Below are 21,565 nucleotides of genomic sequence, written 5' to 3'. Positions count from 1 at the left end.
AGTTTTTCCCAACAATTTCTTTGAATACTCTTTCTAGACCTTTACGCTTCTCTTCCCCTTCTGGGACACCAATGAGTCTTAAGTTTGGACATTTTATTTTGTCTATTGTATCCCTGAGATCCATTTTGATTTTTTCTATTTTTTTCTCCATTCTTTCTTTTGTTCTTTCATTTTCTGTTCTGTGGACTTCTAGGACACTGAGACATTGTTCAGCTTCCTCTAATCTTGTATTGTGAATATCCGAAGTCTTTTTAATTTGGCCAACAGTTTCTTTTATTTCCATAAGATCTTCTGTTTTTTTATTTACTCTTGCAATGTCTTCTTTATGCTCTTCTAGGGTCTTCTTCATGTTGCTTATATCCTAGGCCATGGTCTTCTTGATGTCCTTTAAATCCTTTGCCATGTTTTCATTCCTCGATTGTAGTTCTTTGACTAATTGTGCCAAGTACTGTGTCTCTTCTGATATTTTGATTTGGGTGTTTGGAATTGGGTTCTCCATATCATCTGTTTTTATCATATGCATTAAGATTTTCTGTTGTTTTTGGCCTCTTGGCATTTGCTTTGCTTGATAGGGTTCTTTCAAGTTGTAAAAAACAATACCAATCTAATTTTTCAGAAACACAAGTTGGTGGCGTACACTTTCTCTAACTAACCAGCAGATGGCATCTGCGAGTCACCTATACCCCTCAAGTCAGTTCTCCTCAACTTCGTCCTGTGGTGTGTGGGGAAATGATTCTTGTGGGGTTCAGCTGGTGAACTCAGTTTGGGTGTGTTGCTGGAGCTGTCTGCCCTGAATGTGGGGCGTGTGTTCGGGTGGCCAGGGAAGAAGGGCAGCTTTAATATTCAAACCCCCCAGGTGTTACCAGAGATTCAAGGCTGCTGCAAGAGTCTAAGCCTTCATTTCAGTTCAGCCCCAGACCCTCTCTCTCGCTGACGCACAAACCACCTGACTTGGTGTAGCGTCCCTGGGTTTTCCGAGCGGGCCCCCTTTCTCAGCTGTGATCTTCCAGGACCTCTGCTGAGGGAATGCTGTGCTACGTCACCAGTGTGCGCTGTCCCTCAAGGGAAGCCCCGGGCCGCCGGGCCGTGCAGGGGCTCTCTCAGCCTCATACAAAGATGGCCGAACGGGGCGTCTCAACCCCCCCCCCCCTCCTCGCACAGTTCCTCCTTCCCAGCTCCAGGACAACTGGTGGGGCTCTGGGCTGTGGGCACAGCCCCGGGCGGGACTGTCTCCAGCCCTCCGGGGAGCCAGCTGCAAGCTGCGGGGTTTCTTTCTGCTTCCAGCTCTCCCCTCCGCTCTCCTGGCCCTGAGGGTATCTGCAGCGGGCTATCCTCCAGGCCAGACACCGAGAGGCTGGCTCAGCCCTCTCCTGCTGTGTTTTACTGCGTGGTTCCCACTGTCACAACTGCAGCCGCTCCTGGGTTTTTCCCTTTTTTTTTTTTTTTTTTTTTAAAAGAACCAGTCGGTCTCCAAACGCCAACCCCTGGCTTCCCCACACCGCAGCGCAGCTGTGGGTCTTCCAGCCAGCTTACTCACTCATTTCAGAATGCCGACTCCCGGTTTCACCAAGTGCATGGTCCCTGTGGTTTTAGCAGACCTTGTCCAGCTGGTGCATCACTGAAACTGGTGTTCTGGGTCACTTTCTAGTTTTTATCTAGTATTTTTCACGGAGGTGTTGTTTTTCCCTGTCTTACCTAGCCGCTATCTTTGGTTCTCCTTGTAGTAAGTTTTAAAATCAGGAGTGTGAGTCCTCCAACATTGTTCAACTTCTTCAAGAATATTTCATTCTTCTAGGTCCCTTGCATTTCTATATGGATTTTAAGATCAGGTTTTCAATTCCTTCATAGAAGCTGGCAGGGATTTTGATAAAGATTATGTTGAATCTGTAAATCAATTTGGGAACTATAGCTATCTTACTGATATTAACTCTTCCAAACCATGAACATGGAATGGCTTTTCATTTATCTAATTTCTTTAAAGAATTTGTAGTTTTCAGGGTATAAGTTTTACACTTCTTTTGTTAAATTTATTCCCAGATATTTTATTCTTTTTTATGCTATTGCAAATGAAACTGTTTTCTCAAATGCATTTTCAGTTTACTCATCACTACTGTATAAAAATACAGTTGCTTTTTAAAATTTATCTTGTATCCTACAACCTTGCTGAACTCATTTATTAGTTCATTTATTAATCCTAATAATTTTTTAGTGGACTCCTTAGGATTTTCTATACATAGGATCATGCCATCTGTGAATAGAGAGTCTTCTTTCCAACATGCATGTTTATTTTCTTGCCTAATTACGTTGGCTGGAATATCCAGTACAATGTTGAATAGAAATGGTAAGAGAGCAGACATAGTTGTCTTGTTCCTGATCTTAGGAGGGAAAGCAAAGTTGTTTGCCACTGAATATGATGTTAGTGGTACAATTTCTTAGACGCTTTTTTTCGGATTGAGGAAGTTCCCTTCTATTCCTAGATTGTTTAGTGTTTTCCTCATGAAGCAGTGTTGAATTTTGTCAAATGCTTTCTCTGCATCAATTGAGATGATCATGTGGTTTTGCCCATTATTCTATTTATTTGATGTGTTACACTAATTGATTTTCAGATGATAAACCAACCCTGTATTCCTGGTTTAAATACAAATAAATATTTCTTGAATTGAATTACAGTGAGTAAATTATATGAAGAGTGGGTAAAAATTAAGTCATGTAATGATAAGAGAAACAAGACTGGAAAACAATATTCCATTTTCAGATAGTAACTAGTTAGAAAACATCAAAACTTTGGAAGTAGACTTATTTCAGTGTGAAGAGATTTAACAAGATCATAAACATAGGCACAGGTATGTTTTATGTAATACATATATGTTTATAGCACTTTCCCACTCTTTGATTCCTATATTTTTCATGTAAAGTCTTAGAACTAGACTTTTATGATATTCTAGATTTTACAAAACTTAACAACCTGTCCCATATATCCCTACTCCTTAAAATGATTTCCCCAAAGATTTGCCCAATATTTTCTTCCTATTTATTACACATACAAACACAAACACACATACTCACACACATACAATTGTCCTTTCCATTGTCCCACATGAGAGTTTTAGTAGTATCTGTTCTTACTGAACATTGTAAAGAACTTAACCAAAAATGGTGTTAATTGGGATTACAGTGAAGTTACTTCTGATTTTCTAGCCAGCTTCTACCCTCTTTAGTGATGTCAGAGAAGAGAGAAAAGACTCTCATAAAGAACCATAATGACAGAGGAACTTACTCTTAATTGTGACCCCAAGAATTATCAACATCTCTATTAATAGGCACAAGGGCTTCATCTTCTAAGTAGCCTCTCCTCACTGTAACACAGGCAGAACGAGATGGCTGGCCCACAGCCTTCCTCTTCTCAGGTCTGTAGGGGTCAGGACTCGGTTGCTAAGCAACCATTTCCTTATTCTTGGGCCAATGGGCTGCCAGAAATTTTCTTTCAATCTGGAATGAAGGCTGCTGCTGGGAAGAGCAGGCTGTGGGAGGAAACCATGTCTAACATGCTACTCCTTGGGCTGGAAAGAGAGATAGGCTTGAAATAGTTGGGGATTGCTCTCTGAAACAAAAGAAGGGAAAAGATACGCAAGTTGTACATGTCCACATCAATGTTCAACTGTGTTCAGAGTTGTTGGAAGTACCTCTAAAAGTGCAAGCTGTACTTGTTACATGAAAATACAACTATTTTCATGAGCTGGCTTCACCTCATCCTTTAATCTAATTATCTCAAGGGTATGGTGAACAAGAAGCATATGGAGCAAGTCTTCTTTGTTTCCAATCTGGATGAAAATCTTTATTCTCTACTCAAGTTATGAAATTCTGTGGTTTCACTAGACAAAGGAAAGCAAAGCAAATCTGAGTCATCAATGACTTTGCTTAAGAACCTCTTCTTTACTACTTTAAACAGTATGGGCATTTCTTGAGCGTGTAACCTCAAGTCTAAGACCAGAAATCAACAGGAAAAGTTTAGGAAGTAAGCACGGAAACATTAAGAATATCGAAAGAGTGGGGCTAGTAGAGAAATTATGCCTGAAATATATCCAACTTTTACAGTGTTCAGATAATTACTTTAGAAACATACACATTTATTGTCCTTGAATTTGCAGGTTTACTCCCTATCTCTGTTTCTTATTGTGTTCTAACAAATTATCAAAAATTTAGTAGCTTCAAACAAAAATTTATTCTTGTATAGTTCTTGAGGCCAGATGTCCAAAAGAAGTTTTATAGGGCTAAAATCAAGGTGTTGGCAGGGTAGTTCCTTCTGGAGGCTCCAGGGGAGAACCTGTTCTTTGTGTCTTCTAATTTCTGGTGACTGCCAGCATTCCTTGACTTACGGCTGCATCACTTCAGTCTCTGCTACACTGTCAGATTGCCTTCTTCTCCTCTAAAGTCTAATCTTTCTCTATATCCTTCTTACAGGGACACTTATGATTACATTTAAGGCCCACACAGATAATCCAGGATAATCTCCCCATCTCTAGATTCAAAAGCCCTTGTGCCATATAAGGTAATATTTACAGGTTGCAGGGATTACAGTGGGGATATCTTCAGGGCCTTTATTCAGCCCACCACAGTTCCTAATGTCTTTTCCTTTCACCAAGGGACTTCAAAATGGGACTTTTCTAATTTCTATACTTTTTAAGATTGCCTAATTATAATTTATTTAAACTGAAATATTTTCCTTTAAACACCCTCCAAATAAACTTTTTTTCTGTCCCCATTCTCATCCAGAATGATTAGTGTCTTTCAGCAGATGACCTTGACTCCTACTTTCACTGAAATTGAGGATATTTTACCTATGTTCTCTTGAATCTCCACTTATTCATTTCTTTCTAATTTATCCCAAAAGATGAAGTCCCCTTTCTGCATTCTGAGCCCAAGCCTCCTTCTTTCACTTCTGATTCTTTTTGTTTTTCTAGTACTTTAACATTTATCCTTCTCTATTTTTTTTTGTTGTTTGTTTCTTTTCCTTTTTCCTTTCCTTTCCTTTTTTCTTTCTCTCTCTCTCTCTCTCTCTCTCTCTCTCTCTCTCTCTCTCTCTCTCTCTCTCTCTTTGGAAGCATCCTTCTCTTTTATTTAAACGCTTTTCATTTCACCTCTCCTAGAAAAACTTTCTCTAGTCTCTGGCATTCTTTCAGCCACTATTTCCTCTACTTTTCCTTTAACCTCTAAACATCTAAAAAAAAATAGTATGCAATCAGTGTTTTCAGCTTGTTGCCTCCCACTTATTCTTCACCTCCTTGTTTTTATTTTCACTAATTTACATAGACTATGAAGCCAATTATCTTATCTCAGTTCTCATTTTACTTGATCTCTGTAAGGTGCCTGGTGTTTCTGACCAGAAACATGTTCTTGAAAATATATGTATTCTTTGGTTTCTGTGAAAATTGAATTATTCTTTTCCTATACTTTTGAACATAACTTTTCATTCTTCTTTTATCACTCACTCAATCATTCATTCATGTATTGAATACCTTTTATGTGCTAAAGATGAATACCTTATGGTAATTCTCTTTGAGGCATTTGCTAATTTCATTTGCTAGTTTCTCTCTCAGTCTTCACATTAGATGTAGGTCCTCCCCAGTGTAACCCCTTTTGGTGTCTATGTGTTCCACTTTAGTTTTGCCAACATCTCTATATGGATGCTCATTCATTCATTCTTTTATTCATTCAATAAATACTTATTGTAATTCTATTGTGTGCCAGGCATTGTGCCATTATCTGGGTATGGTGAGCAAAAAGGTATATTCCGTGTCCTCAGGGAGTTTCTAAGTCCAAAGGGAAAGATAGATATTAATAAAATAATCACAAAAATAAATATGTAATTACAAAACTGTAATAAGCGTTTTTGAAGGAAAATAAATGAGCATTGAGGGTATATAAAGGGAAACTGAGGTTGGGGGTTGGGTGGGGTCAGAGTAAGGGAAGGCTTCCCTAAGAGTTACAATTAAGCAGAAATCTGAAGAATGACTATATGGGTAAAGTAAACAAATCATGCCCCAGGCATTGAGAAAAAACCTTGGAAACGGCCATGTAGTGAGCACAAGATACGTTCAAGGAAATGAAAAAAACCATGGTATAGCCTGAACCAGGGTTTGGGGAACGGGATGGTGAGCACAGTTTAAGATAAGGCCAGATGGGTTTATCACTCTACTTAGGTGCATACTTTTATTACTAATTCAAGTATCACTTCTTTCTTCAAACCTTCCCTATTTTTTCCATCCAGAATAAATTTTTATGTATTTCATAGCATTAAAAGAAAAACAGAAGCAGGGACAATGCCAATGTAAAAATTATTACTTTATTATATTATGAATCATCCTTAGAGTATCCTTTTATTCAAAATAGTTCTTTCTTTATAATTCTTACAGGGATCTTTCCTTTTCTTTCTTTATTCTTTCATTCTTTAAAAAAAAAAAGTGTTACAAATAATTATTTGCTCTTACTCTCCTGACTTAAGTACTACACATTTAACACAGCACCAGAATTGCAGAATAAATGTGGATTTACCACACACACCAAATTAGCCCTATGGATAGTTTGCTATTTAGGAATGCAATAAATTGGGAGGGGGGAGGGGTTGTAGTTCAAGTTTCCTTTAAATTTTAGGTCACCCTACACTTGTTTTAGATTCTTCTGGAACTGGATTTCCAGAACATCAACAAATTAGTATTACTTAGAACCAAACAGCCCTGTGGACCAGTGCCTTCACCTGAAGTAATTAGTGGAGGAATGAAACAATAAGATGACCTGGTTCAGGTTAACTCCCAGTTAGGTTTGCTTTGATGTAAGATTCTGTTTCCAATTTAACATTTTGGTGCCCCACTATTTCCCGGTCTTAAAACAATTGAGTAGTCCAGTCTAACTTTGTTCTTTCCAAACTTCACCAAATACCAAAGAAATTTACAATTTTTACTACAAGTTTGAGAGGCCGAATGCATATGGTCTGGAACCATTTCCCAATCCTTTCATTTCTTTCGGCCTTATTTGCCCATCAATAGGAAAGTTTCAAATTATTTGGTAAAATTCGCCTAGGACGGGGCAGACGGTCAATACGTGCTGACCCAAGGACTCTTCTCACTTCCACAACTTTCAGTTCCAGAGACAGACTTTGCCGGCTTCCTCACCTGGCGCCCGACGCACCTGACGCGCCTGGCCCTGCAGGCCACGCCCTCTAGCCCCCTCCCGGCGCGGCGTGCCCCGCTGCGAGCCCTGGCCAACTCGCGTTCCTCGGGGACTCCTGCTCCACGCCCCGCCCCCGCCGCGCGAACAACTCCAGCCCCCTCGCATCCTGCCTCCGCCCCTTCTAGTTCCCCAACGTCCTCGGCGTCTGGCCCGAGCCTGCGCCTGCGCGTGCGCTCTGGGGCCGAAGTCCGGGCGCGCGGTGGCCCGAATGCGGAGAGCGGCGGGCGGTGCAGCCAATGGGAGGCGGCGCTGCCTAGCTGAGTGAGGCGGGGCCTGCACCGGGTTAGGTTAGCGCGAGGCGTGACCTAGTTGACAGGCTCTGAGGGGCTGCTGTGGTGGCGGACGCTGGGCTGAGGCGGGTGGGAGTCAGCGCTGAGCGCGGGCTAAGGAAGCAGGGCAGCGACTAGCAAGCGGCGCGGGACGCGGAGCCTCTTTTACTTTTTCGCTTTTCGAGTGCCCCCACCCACCCCTCCCACTCCACACACACCCTGTTTGCCCGTGAGCCTGGGGAACTTGCAGCTTAAAGCCAGCCACCCCCACGGCAGCATGTACCCCAGCAACAAGAAGAAAAAGGTGTGGAGAGAGGAGAAAGGTAACCGACCCGTCGAGTCCTGGGCATGCGGGGGGTGGGGTCGAGGTCGGGGTGGGGGCGGTCGGGGGTATGGGTGTCGCGGTGCTCTCTGCCCGAGCTCCCGCCTCCCGCCTGCCCGGCCGGTGCCACCTCCCTGCCGGTGCGTCTGTACACACGCGCACACCGGCGTGCACGCGTCGCCTGGGCACCTGCAGCTCGCGCACGTGTGGGCGCACACCCCTCGTACGCCTGCCCACCCACTGTGCCCGGGCATTCCCGCGCGGGGCAGCCCTCATCCCGCTCGCTCGTGGACCCCTAAGCGGCAGCCCCAGGGCGCGGCCTTCTCGTTCCGTTCCTTCGGCCGCGGTCCCAGACCACAGGGTTGGGTGGTCCCGCGGACACGTGCCCGACGCCGGGCACACTGGATGCTGCTGCGGCCCGCTGCGCCCTCACCCATTCCCTCCTGGCCTCTGCCTTCCCCCCATCTCCATCCTGGCAAAGTGCCCCCCCCCCTTTTCTAAAGGTCCCCTCCTTTGCGCTGCATTGTGCCTTTTGAAAGCTGGAACTCGAGGGGACACCTCAAAGGAGCGTCTTGTCCTTGAGGATAAGTGCCTTCAGAGAAGTTTGAATGGCATTTCTCCTCAGCACTGTTTCTCCATAGGCCATCCCCATTCATAGTCCGAAGTTGCTTGGAAAGAGTGTATGACTGATGTCACTCTCTGTGGATTCACCCGCCCCTGACTTTTATGCATATCAAGGCTTCTCCAAATCAGCTAGATGGATAGTGACACTAATTCCTTAAGAAACTGATTCGTGCCTTCCAGCCCCCTTTCCCTTTGCTCTTCTCCTCTTCTTTTTCTTCCTCTTTCTTTTCCTCTTCTCTCTCTGGCATTATAGTGAGAGAATATTTTAATGTAAACTTGAGTCTGGCTTTTTTTTTTTTTTTTTTTTTTTTTGGCCTTGTTTCACACCTTTTACAGAAATGTAGCATGATGTACTTTCTTTGCTGCTGCTAAGATATACTAAACCTGTATATCAAGGTTAAGGTCAAGTGAAAATAGTACAAATCTCTCTTAAATATCCTAGTTTTATAGAAGAAGGATGGAAGGATGACTAGGTTGAGAGTTGATTAACAATGCATGTTGAAAGAGATGAGGAGGAATTTTTCTCAAATTAACTACCAGGAAGATTTAACATAACATTATTGAACACACAATTAAAATGATTGTTAAGACATTGAAAATTAGCTTATCTGCCATTTAATTGTGTTTTTGATAATTATAGGAATATATAGAACTAAGAATTCTAGTGTCACAAAACAAAAGCCATTGAGAATAGCCTGATATATAAAGTAGTATAAAATAATTTTACTCTTTTTTAGCAGTAGCAGTTACTTTAGTTTCAACACACTTTTACTAAGGGTTTACCTTGTGAGGTTTGAACAATTATTAATGCCCATTTTTATTTGATGGTTTTGATACATTAGCTTTGTATTATGGATAACAGTGAAGGCCAAATGATGGAAGAGATAGACATTGTTTTCAAGAACATAAATCATTGATGAAATGATATAATTACATGAACTATTTTTCTGTCATGATAAACAGTGTTCCTAAAGTAACAATGTTTTAATCATCCAGCTCTTAACATCCCTACTGTTGAACTGTGACAAGCAGGCATTTTAGAGTCTTTTTTTTAATGTGTTATTTTTTCTTCTGCTGCTTCTAATAATGAGGGGGGGGGGGGGGAGATAACCAAATTAACATTTCCTAAATAAAGAAGCAAATGCACAGTTAAAGAAGGCATTTAACAAAGTGAATTTCTCTTGCCTAAGCTATTTTTGCATAAAGTTTAATGTTAAAGGAAAAATTTAATGTGACCTGAAGACTTAAACATTTGCCTGAGTGTTTGATCAGGATGTCTACTTTTTGAATATTTAATTATAAAATATATATTTTACTAACAAGACGCTAAGGATTTCCAGTACAATAGTTGGTATTAAAGAAGCTAATAGGACCTTTTTCCTTTTATCCCACTGGAAAGCCCATGTCATGATATTTTTGTAACTGTTATTTAAAGCTTGAAGAAAGACTTACCCACCTCAGTGAACTGTCAGGGCATTCTATAAACATATTTTAACTTGGTATACCATCTATTAAGTAGGTCTGCCTATTTATATGTTTGGTTAATGGAGAAAGGATTCATTGCAAAGGTGAAGCGTTCTTTAAGGAAAAGTTTTATATAATGTCCAAAAACACCGTGTATAGTCTAGATTTAGGTATGTTTCATTGTTTAAACAAATAACTAAGGAATTTTCAGGTCTACATGTGGTAAATAAACATTACTGATGTAGTATTTTGGTATCCTAATTCAGAACCACTTAATGTATATTATCACTTAAAGTATTACAACTTGAATTATCTAATTGTTTTATTTTTTCTTACTATTCATCTTGTTTTTGTTCTAAAGTCAACACTTAAACTTAAATGGAATGATAGAGGCCAAGTTGCATTCCTGTAAGTACCTTCTAGCATTTATGAAAACAAGTTGCTTCATAATGTCTTTCAGCCTGATCAATAATATTGTAATAATTCCATATTAGTGATCTGAGCTTTTTTAGGAGTGCTTTGGCAACTACTAGTTGTTGCCTGTTTCTTCCTCAGTGTGGTAATTCCAAACTTTTGTCATTCTTTTCAAGCTTTATATTCCATCAAGACCCTATCTCTCTATACTAAACAGGTGACATTGCCTTTTAATTCATGGAGAAGATACATGCCATGTTACATAAACACCCCTAACATCCTTTCCATATTCTCATTTGTCTGGTATTTTACAATGTACTTTCTGCTTTTTTTCCTATTTTAGAGGAAACACTTTACTTCTTTTCTAAGATTGACTCCTCTACTTGTGTTCTTTATCCCATCTCCTATATTCTTTGAGATCTTATGCTGTTTTGACCACTTTGATTTCTTTTCAGTACTACTGCTGGCCTAGTTGATAAAACCAATGATTTATGAATCTTTATTCTTCTTGACCTTCCTAGAACAGATGACACTATTTTCCCTCTTCTATTTAATAAAACTTTCTCTGCTGGTTTCCACATCACCAGGTCTTTGACTCACCTTCTACCCTGTGACATCTAAGTTTTATTTCAGTGTCTCCCTATTTGAGCCTACTCCCTAAATAGTTTTTTTTTTTTTGAGGTTTGATCCCCTGCCCCTTCCACCCCTCCTGTCTTCTCCCCAGCCCCTTCCTATGTGTTTCTTCTAAGACCAGAAATTTAGGTGATAACTTCCAAAATGGGTATCTCTAGGCTAGATCTCTCTCCTGAGTATCAGGTTGTTAATTTCAGCTGCTTGAAGGTCCGTTAGTCACCTTAAACAATCCAGTGTTGACTCTTAAATAATGTGATTCGAATATGTAACATTTGATTAACATGTCTTTTTTTTTTTTTTTTCCCTAAAGTGGCTGAAGAAGAGCTAGTTATAGGAGTTGGAGAAATTTTGCCTTATTTCTTGTTCACTTGTGCTTACGTTATTAATACTTTCTACAATTTATTTCTGTACAAGAATCTTTTAAACTGGTTGTTTAATGAAGGTTAGATTACCTAAAACTAGATACTATCCTTAAATCCATTCACCTAAACTATGATGCCTTGCAGTATGCTGAAAGAGTTTGAGAGTATGATTCTCTCTCTCCACATTGTGAAAGAGCTTAGGAAAAGTGTATAATACATGACAGTCAGCATACAGATTTATTGAGGATGCCTATATCAATTTATATGTTGAATATTTATTTTTAGATTTCTTTAGATTAAAAATAAATATGAATATAATTTCTTAGATTTTTTTTTCTTGCATCCTAGTATGTTTTATGTATCTTCTGTGATATGCATATTCCATTTGGAATAGTAATAGTCTTCATTAGAGGATAAAAGTTAAACTCCTCAGCATGGCTTATAAGTCCCTGTACAGTTTTGTTTCTATTTATGTTTCTAGCCACTTTTTGCCTCTATATCCACTTTCTTCCTCCTGTCATATCTTGCAGCTCCATTTGGATATTCATGTCTCTTTACCTTTGTTTGCATTGCTTAATTAATTACTTCTTACTCTTACTTAAAATTTTACTTATCCTTCATGAACCAGCATACATATCACCTCTTTTGGGGCGCTTTCCCTGAGAAGATAGTTTAGTATAGTGGTTAATAGTGGCTATAGTGTCTGACTAATGAAGATATCTGCCTGGATTTTAATCTGGCTGGCCATTTTTAAGCTCTGTGACTTTGGACAAATTCCTTAATTTTGCTGTGCTTCATTTCCTGATCTGCAAAATAGGGATAATAATACTACCAATTTTACTGAGTTGTTGGGAAGATTATTTCAATGAGATTATCCATGTGAAGACCTGGCACACAGTGAGTTCTTTATAAATGATATCCACTATTATCAGTTTTAAGATGTTTTTCTTTTTTATATTTAAATCTTAGAGTAAAGATATGTATATTTTAATTCAGTTTTACTGAAATATATTCACATAGCATACAATCATCCATAGTGTACAATCAGCTGTTCACAGTACGATCATATAGTTATGCATTCATCACCACGATCTATTTCTGAACATTTTCCTTACATCAGAAAGAATCAGTATAAGAATAAAAAATAAAAGTAAAAAAGAACACCCAAATCACCCCCCCCATCCCACCCTATTTTTCATTTAGTTTCTGTCCCCATTTTCTACTCATCCATCCATACCCTAGATAAAGGGAGTGTGATCCACAAGGTTTTTACAATCACACTGTCACCCCTTGTAATCTACATTGTTATATAATCGTCTTCAGGAGTCCAGACAACTGGGTTGCAGTTTGATAGTTTCAGATATTTACTTCTAGCTATTCCAATACATTAAAACCTAAGAGGTGTTATCTGTATAGTACATAAGAATGTCCACCAGAGTGACCTCTCAACTCCATTTGAAATCTCTCAGCCACGAAGCTATTTTGTCTCATTTTGCATTCCCCTTTTGTTCAAGAAGATATTCTCAATCCCGTGATGCTGGGTCCAGATTCATCCCCGGGAATCATATCCTGCGTTGCCAGGGAGATTTACACCTCTGGGAGTTAGGTCCCATCCGGGGGGAAGGCAGTGAGTTCACCTGCTGAGGCGGCTCAGTTGGGGGGGGAGTCACATCTGAGCAACAAAGAGGTACTCGGGGGCACTAAAGATATATTTTTAAAGTAATGTTTGTGTCACCTCCATGAAGCTATTATTAAATTGAAAGTGTATGTTTATTGTTAATGGCACTGTAGAATTGAGGAAGTATCTTGGTAGCTCCCTTTCATGTGGTCTCAGCATTTGTACATTCCTATTTTAGCATTTCGCATTTTACTTTATGTAAGTGTTATTTTGTATCTTATTCATTTCCTCTTTTGTCCTGTGAACTCCTTAAGGTTAAGGATCACCTTTGTATCTGCTGTGTATGAGCATATTACCTGGCATGTAATAAACTTGTCAATAAACGTTGATTGAAAGATTTAAGGATTTTACTTATTTCTCAGACTATCACACAAGAGTCTTCCTCTTCAGGCATTGTCTATTTTATTTTCCTGCTAATATGAAATTAATTTGGTTTTTTTTTTAATACTCGCATGTGGAGTTATTGGAATTATATTTGGTGTTCCTCAAGACCATACCAATTCTTTGGTTGGTTTAACATGGTTAATGTTTAAAGTATCAATTATTATTCCTGAGCTTAAAAGTTAAATACAAATGGAGATTCTGCTTTTATTTTGCAAGAACGTTTATTGAAGATGACCTTAGAGGAGAGACGCAAAGAATATGTGAGGGACTATGTTCCCCTGAACACCATCCCATCATGGAAGGAGGAGATGAAGGGGAAGAGCCAAAATGATGGTAAGTTTTCTCAGAACATTTTCAGGTAGATAATATTCCCGTTTATTTATGACTTGTACAAGAAAAGTGTTGACAAAAATGAATAACTGGCATTCAATAAAGAGATGACATTTTTGCTATTTGAAATTGTTCAGTTGCTCAGTTGTCATTTAATTGTTTTTAATAATCTAGTATGTGTTTTATAAATTAGGAAATTGTAGTAACATAATTTGTGCTCTGAAATATTCCACATTTGAAGCATGGTACTTCAAAAATATTTATTTATTTATTTATTTAACTATTCTGCAATATTTCTTGGAGCAAATGCCATTAAGGATTTGTTCCTTGGTGACATAGTTCTCTGAGTTTGCTTAAAGATTCATTTATCTAGGATTTCTTCAAGTTATTTTAAGGATTAGATACAGTTGGAAAAGGGTGTATTAGGAACAATAGAGAAAAAACATATAATTTTAGAGAAAAGTATATATTTTGTACGCTGTGGTATTACATCTAAGAGTGAAGTATTTGTATGACAAAATTAACCCTCTTTCAAAGTCTTTGATTTAATGAGAGTCTAGATTGTTTGGGGGCAAGTATATGGGTTAAAATATAAATGGAGTTTTTAAGTATTAAAAAGTTACATAGAAAAAATTCTAAAAATGAGCATAAAAAATTGATGGATGTTTAATATGCATATCTCTAAATTGACATTCATTTGTGTAAACGATGTGAATGTGAACTTCAGAGGAAGTGGGGTGCTTTTTAAGATACTTAACAGGTGAGAAAGAAAGGTAACTATGACAGGTACTTTTAACAGGTTAACTTCACAGATTGTGACCTTAGATTGATGAAACACTTCAGGATACTATGGGCCCAGAACAAAATGACTAGCATGGTATTTCTATAGACAGATATGAGTAGAACAACAGCCAAACTAGGTGTTGGTGTCTGTGAAGAAAACACTTTTACCTGAGGGTTTGGGGTGTTAGACAGAATTTTCTTTTTCTGTGGAGCCAAAGCATTTGGGTTTGGGAGTGAAAAGTTGTGGGTTCTGACCTTGGGCAAGTGGGGTAGTGGCTCTAGCCGAAGTTCTAATGGGGTCACTGGACAGGCTCATTGGGTTGTACTTCTGACCTGTCTGCCCAGTGTCTGCAGTAATAAAGACATCATTGAAAGAAGCAGTGTTGTGTAGTGAAAGATTCTTTCACTACAGGGCTAGAGATCAGAAGGTTGGGGTTCTGGTCTTCATCTGACCTAAAACGATGTGCTTGTTAATGTTTGGTCCTCATTATTTCTTCTTATTTTGTTTATAAGAAATTGATATTGAATATTTCAGTTTCATTTTTTATGGCTAGTAAATCTTTCCAGTGCTTCATTGATCTGATTTTCTTTCTTGGTCACTGTTGTTTTAGCTGGTCAGTTTTCTAAGGATATAGTACATGATGTTCTTTTTAATAAATTTTGCCTCCTGAAATAGATGTAGATTCCTGCTGCTGCCAGAATAATTGACAAAGCAATAGTCATACCAGGCTGCATTGCCTGATGTTGGGTCTTCGCACCTCTGCACAGAGGCTTGCCCTCTCTGTAGGCTGCTTCTGCTTGAAGATTCAGCAAGTTAACAGTATATGGTTGAACTGGGTTGTTACAGAACTCAGAGTTGGATGTTTTCAGATGTACCACACGCCAAACTTATGTCCCCTAAATCAGAAAAGATACATTTTATATACCCGACCTGGCTAGTCCCTCACAAAATATCGGGTATTTAATCCTGTTTCCCTATAGTAGCTTTATAATGGTTTAAAACTGCTCTATTTATTTCAGTTTTTTCCTTTATGCTTTTCTGAACTTGGAGGTCCTACATGGGAAACTAGGTAATGTGATCAAAATTGTATTTATATTAAACAATGTTTTTTCTTTTCCATCTAATATCTGAAATGTTACTTGAAATGTAATTGCAACCTAGGAACTGGTGTCTGGCCTCTTGCTTTTTCATGAAACAGAATGGCTCATTCTACAAGTAATTTCTATTAATTTCTTTACCACAGCACACATCTTTCATGTGTGCTTTCCTCTATTGTTACCTAGCCAGTGCTCAGTTACAATAAAATATTAGTCAAGAGTTTTAGCATTTTAACAATTTAAAAGATCCTTTAAAAATATAACTTCACAAAACATAATAAAGGGCAACTATACATAGAGTTGTATTTTTATATTTTATTTTAAAATGTTTAAGCCACTGCTTATAAATGTATATGTATATAAATAGGCATTAAAATTTATAATAATTTAATTTTTAAAATATGGATTTCATACTAAATTTAAAAAGATTATTTATAATTCCTTGTCAAATAACTTCTAATTTGTAGGAAATGAACGCTATTTATTGGGCTAGCACAGTGTATCAATTTTAAATTTAGTTCTTTATTATTATTACCTATGCTTTTGTAGAAGGCCATTTTGGCTTTGATATCCAGTGTTATCATAGCAAGTTCTCAAGCTATTGTGTCTTCATTTTTTTTTCTTACGTTGCCCAGTTGTATTTTCTTTTAATCAAATGCTCTGTGTTATTACAGTGTGGTAGGAAGGTTTTGTTTTGTTTTGTTTTTTAAATTAAAAGAGGGGATGTGCCAAATGTGTTTGTCACAATTTTTATTTTAAGCCTTTCCTAAAACAGACTAAAAATTGCCAAACAATATAAAATCAGTAGTTGTGTGGAAAGGGGGAAGTGAGTAAATAGTATTTTTACTCTGATGATATTGGAAAGCTATAGATCAGAAGAAGGAAGAATGGAAGATGATTTAAAAAACACATTAAATATATTGTTTGCTTATTGTTAATGTCCATATTTGTCAAGTATTTTTAGCAAATCTTTGGAGTTATATGTTTCTAATTACTTCTTCCTCTGTATAACAACCCTGTAATAATTCTGTTTTATTTGTCAGTAGCTATGTGGTAGGGGTTTTTAAAAAATGCTTGTGTATCCTATTACACCTTATCTCTAGCAGGTAGAATGGAGCCTTATGTATTGGAGGGTTCAGTCAGTATGTTAAATGAGAATGCCTCAGTAGTTGTTTCCAAAGGATGATTCATTCATTCATTCTCTCTGTCTCTCTCTCTCCTTGTTCTAGCTTCCCCCTCCCCCGTTTAAAAACATTTTTATAATGGGCATTTAAAACATATACGAAAATAGCCAATTGATTTTTGACAAGGGTGCCAAGTACATTAAATGGGTAAGAACAGTCTCTTCAGCAAATATTGCTGGTGAAATTGGCTCCATATGCTAAAAAAAAGAAAAGAAAAGTGAACCCTTGCGTCACACCATATAAAAAAATTAACTCAAAATAGGTTAACAACCTAAATATAAGAGCCAAAGCCATAAAACTCTTAGAAGAATTCATGACCATGAATTTGGTAATGATTTCTTAGCTATTATACCAAAAGCATGATCAACAAAAGAAAAAAACATACAAATTGGACTTCCTCAAAATTAGAATTTTTGTGCCTCAAAGGACATCATTAAGAAAGTGAAAAAACAGCCTACAGTATGGGAGAAAATATTTGGAAATCATATAACTGATAAGGGTTGGATATCCAGAATATATAAAGAATTCCTGCAACTAACCAACAAAACTGGGAGTTGAATAGACAATAAGCAAATGAAAAGATGGGGAAATGCAAATCGTAATCACAGTGAGATACTGCTTCATAGCCACTGGGATGACTATAGTAAAAAACAAACAAATGTTGGTGAGGATGTAGAGGAATTTGAGGCCTTGTATGTTGTTGGTGGGAATGTAAAATGGTATACCTGCTGTGAAAAACAATATGGCAGTTCCTCAAAAAGTTAAACATAGAATTATCATATGATCTAGTAATTCCACTCCTAGGTATATACCCGAAAGAATTGAAAACAGGAACTCAAACAGATACTTGTACAACAATGTTTCTAACAGTATTGGGCACAGTAGCCAAACGGTGAAAACAACCTATATGTCCATCAACAGATGAATGGATAAACAATGTAGTTTATACGTACAATGGAATATTATTCAGCTCTAAAAAGAAATGAAGTTCTGCTACATGCTACAACATGGATTAACCTTGAAGACATTGTGTTGAGTGAGATAAGCCAGATACAGAAGGATAAATATTATATTAAATATCTAGAATAGCCAAATTCATGGAGACAGAAAGTAGATTAGAGGTTTCCAGGGGCTGGGAGGGAGGGGAAATGGGAAGTTATTGTTTGTAGGGTACAGAGATTCTGTTTGGGGTGATGGAAAAGATTTGGTAATGGATGATGGTAATGGTAGCACAACATTGTGAATGTAATTAATACCACCGAATTGCATGCTTAAAAATGGCTAAAATGGGAAATTTTGTGTTATGTTACCACAGTAAAAATTTTAAAACAAATAAACAAAATTAGAGTAGAATAATGAACCTCTATGCACCTGTCACCTAGTTTGAACAGTTAGTACCTGGTCTGTTTTAAGTCATCTGTATCAGTACCTCTTGTACATTTCCCCAGACTACTTTGAAGCAAATTCTGTTCATCATATCATTTTATCTGTAAATAAATATGTATGTATGTATATTTAAAAGATAAGGACACGTCTTTGTTGTGTTAACCACAATCCCATTATTATACCTAAAATTAATAATTCCTTAATATCTAAATATCCGATTAGTATTCATATTTTCCCTATTGTCTTATAAAGGGTTTTTTTTTTTTTTTTTGGTACAGTTACTTTGTTTGAATCAAGATCTGAACAAGGTCCATGTATTGCATATAAGTGATATATTTCTTAAGTCTCTTTTAATCTAGTTCCTTCTCTTGCCATTCTTTTTCCCCCCTTCTCATTTATTTGTTGAATAAACTAGGTTGTCCTGTGGTATTTTTCACATTTTGGATTTTGTTGGTTGCATCTCTGTCGTGCTATTTAACATGTTCCTGTTCTCCATGTTATGAGCTACGAATTAAATCAAGAAGCTTGAAATCAGATTAGCCTTTACTTTTTTTGTTGTTGAAAGGATACCTTATAGATTATTGTGCATTTCCTTTTACATCATATCACAAGGCATATATGTCTGTTTATCTAAGACTGATCATTGGGTTTAGGTAAAGTTAGCCTGATCTGTCCATTGTAAAATTCCTTATCAGATTTTTACTTAATGGTTTTAGCAGCTATTGATGATTGTTGAGCCATTATTTTATTAGAGGTTGCAAAATAGTGATATCCTGATTTTATTGTTCCTCTTCATTTATTAGCTGGACTTCTCCCATGAAGAGAAACTTTGCCTCGTCAACTCTTCTGTTATTGTGGAGTACGTTTCATACAGGAAAGACAATAAATACTAGATTTTCCCTTACCAGTTTTCAGATCAAGCTTTGTTCCCTTAAATCCTTCAAAGGTGATCAGAATTCTTTCTAATTTTTGACTGTCATTTTGAAACTCAAACTTAAGTATCTGTGTAGGTATTTATATTTTGACGCACAGGCTGATGTAAATACATAGAATTATTTTACTGTACTCCTAGGATATAGTAGAAAGACAAAGATAGAGATGTAAATGGATTGATGGGTGGATATGATAGAAAGATGACATTGCTTGTTTGCAGGGACGACAGTTCCAGTTCTCAAGTTTAATTGGCATATGCTCTATTCTTTTTTGCTATTTCCATGCTAAGGTTTCATTAGAACAGTCCCACCCCACTTCTACTCCCCACCCCCAACCAGAGAAGCAATGTTGTTACTCTCTTTGGATGGTGCAAAGCATTGGTAAAGACTCTGCCATGCATCTGCTAATTTTCTCTATTTGGTATCAGGGAAAATAGAGTCTAGATTGACTTTGAGTCATTAATTTTAATGTTTATGTGAAACAGCAATGTAGGAAAATAAAATAATGATGAAGATAAGTTAGGTGAAAACTATGAAATTATAAAGTATTTTTAAAAACTGGACATTTTATAAAGAAACTTTGTATTTTATACACTATATGTATATTTATATTCAAATTTCATTTAGTCATTTGAAAAACATTGCTATAAAACTCTGAACTGTGAAGTCTAAGTCTGGTCTTCATTTTTTGAGGTATACAGAAATATTTTTAGATATTTGGGTTGGTTAAAGGCCCATGTGTAATCATTTTGTATTAATAATATTAGCATGATTAGCTTAAAAGTGAAGTCTTATTTGCTCCCATTTTCATTACAAGTAATGTCTACTGTTCATTTATTTTCACAAGAAGTTATGGCTGACAAGAGAAATAAAAGTTAAGTCCAAACATCTGAATCTCTTAGTTCTATTCACTTTGAGATCTAACTTCAATGAAAGTATTGAATTTTGTTGAGTTTTACTATGTCCCAAGTCTAATAGTGATGTTTAGGAGTCATCAAAGAAGGTATATCTTAAATCATCTTTCAACCGTAGTACCTAGTCCAGTATTTTTATTTCTGTTAAGTTTGCAGTAATGATTTTTTTGAATGTCAGTATTTTTAATAATCTCCCAGGACTGAGGAAATGAGAATATGCTTTCTTATACTAATGAATATTACATGGAGAGGGGTGAGAGACCATAATAATGAAAAAAATTTTTAAAAATTTGAATAGCTATGATGAGGTTGGCACTGCATCAGATTTTTAAGCTATATATGTATTAACTGTATGTATATGTAGATTTATATTTATGTATATATATGTGTTTATATATGTATGTAAATGAGATTTATATTTATGTGTATATATGTGTTCATATATGTATGTAAATGTGTATATTGTTTTATTTCATATCCCAGCTGCTCTAAAAATTCACATCCCCTCATCTTGAACAACCAGACATGGTGAAGTGCTAGAAATAGTGTCACAGGTTTTCACTACCCTCCTTTTATTCCTTTTTTTTTTCTGGAGCTTTGTATTAAATTTTTTTTTTTTTTTAATTTTTCAAACATATACTTCCCCTTCCCCACTTCTCACTTCTCCTGGTAACTTCTAATCTGCTCTATCTCTGTGAATTTACTATTTCTAGTTTTCTCTTAAAAGAGCTATCACACACTGTTTGTGCTTACATGCCTTGCTTATTTCACTGAGCAAAATGTTTTCAGGGTTCCTCCAGATTGCAGCATGTGTTGTAACTTCATTCTTTCTTATGGCTGTATAATATTCCATTGTGTGAATGTGCCATATTTTGTTCATCTGTTCATTTGATGATCAACACTTGGATTGTTTCTGCCTTTTGGTTATTGTGAATAATGCTGCTATAAACATTTGTGTACAGTATGTATTTGAGACTCTGTTTTCATTTTCTTTGTTTATATACCTTGACGTGGAATTTCTGGGTTGCATGGTAATTTTATATTTAATATTTTGAGTATCTACCATATTGCTTTCCACAGTGGCTCTACCATTTTACATTCTCACCAACAATATGCTAGAGTTCCAGTTACTCTGCAGTCTCTCCAAAACTCTCCAAAACTTCTTTTCTTTACTTTTTTTTTTTTTTTTTTTTAATAAGGACCATCCTTGTTACTGTGAAGTTGTATCTCAATGTCATTTTAATTTGCTTTCCCTAATGGTTAATGATGTTGGGCATCTTTTCATATGCTTGTTGGTCATTTGTATATATATGTATTTTTTATTTTATTTTATTTCATTTTTTAATTTTTTCTTTGTTTTCTTTATTTTTCTTTTTTTTATTTATTGTTTATATTCTTTGAAGAAATGTCTTTTCAAATCCTTTGTCCATTTTTTTAATTGGGTGGTTTGTCTTTTTGTTGTAAAAGTTCTTTATATATTCTGGATATTAAGCTTTTATTTGATAAATGACTTGCAGCAATTTTCTCCCATTCTGTAGGTTCTTTTCACTTTCTTGATAAT

The 21,565-nt window shown here is 36.9% G+C and overlaps 1 protein-coding gene across 6 annotated transcripts in view; it reads left to right on the top strand.

Moving 5' to 3' along the window:
- The first annotated feature begins 7,556 nt into the window (after positions 1 to 7,556).
- The window catches only part of MACROD2 (mono-ADP ribosylhydrolase 2), a 2,227,780-nt gene continuing 2,213,771 nt past the window's right edge, over positions 7,557 to 21,565 (top strand). For all 6 annotated transcript variants that reach the window (XM_037811787.1, XM_037811788.1, XM_037811785.1 and 3 more), the window contains exons 1-2: positions 7,557 to 7,819; positions 13,594 to 13,710. In XM_037811787.1, the coding sequence (XP_037667715.1) occupies positions 7,774 to 7,819; positions 13,594 to 13,710 (163 nt within the window). In that variant the 5' untranslated portion in view covers positions 7,557 to 7,773. The remainder of the gene's footprint in view (positions 7,820 to 13,593; positions 13,711 to 21,565) is intronic.

The sequence above is a fragment of the Choloepus didactylus genome, chromosome 19 (assembly GCF_015220235.1).
Source record: "Choloepus didactylus isolate mChoDid1 chromosome 19, mChoDid1.pri, whole genome shotgun sequence".
NCBI classification, from domain to species: Eukaryota; Metazoa; Chordata; class Mammalia; order Pilosa; family Megalonychidae; genus Choloepus; species Choloepus didactylus.
This window is presented reverse-complemented; position numbering and strand designations above follow the sequence as displayed.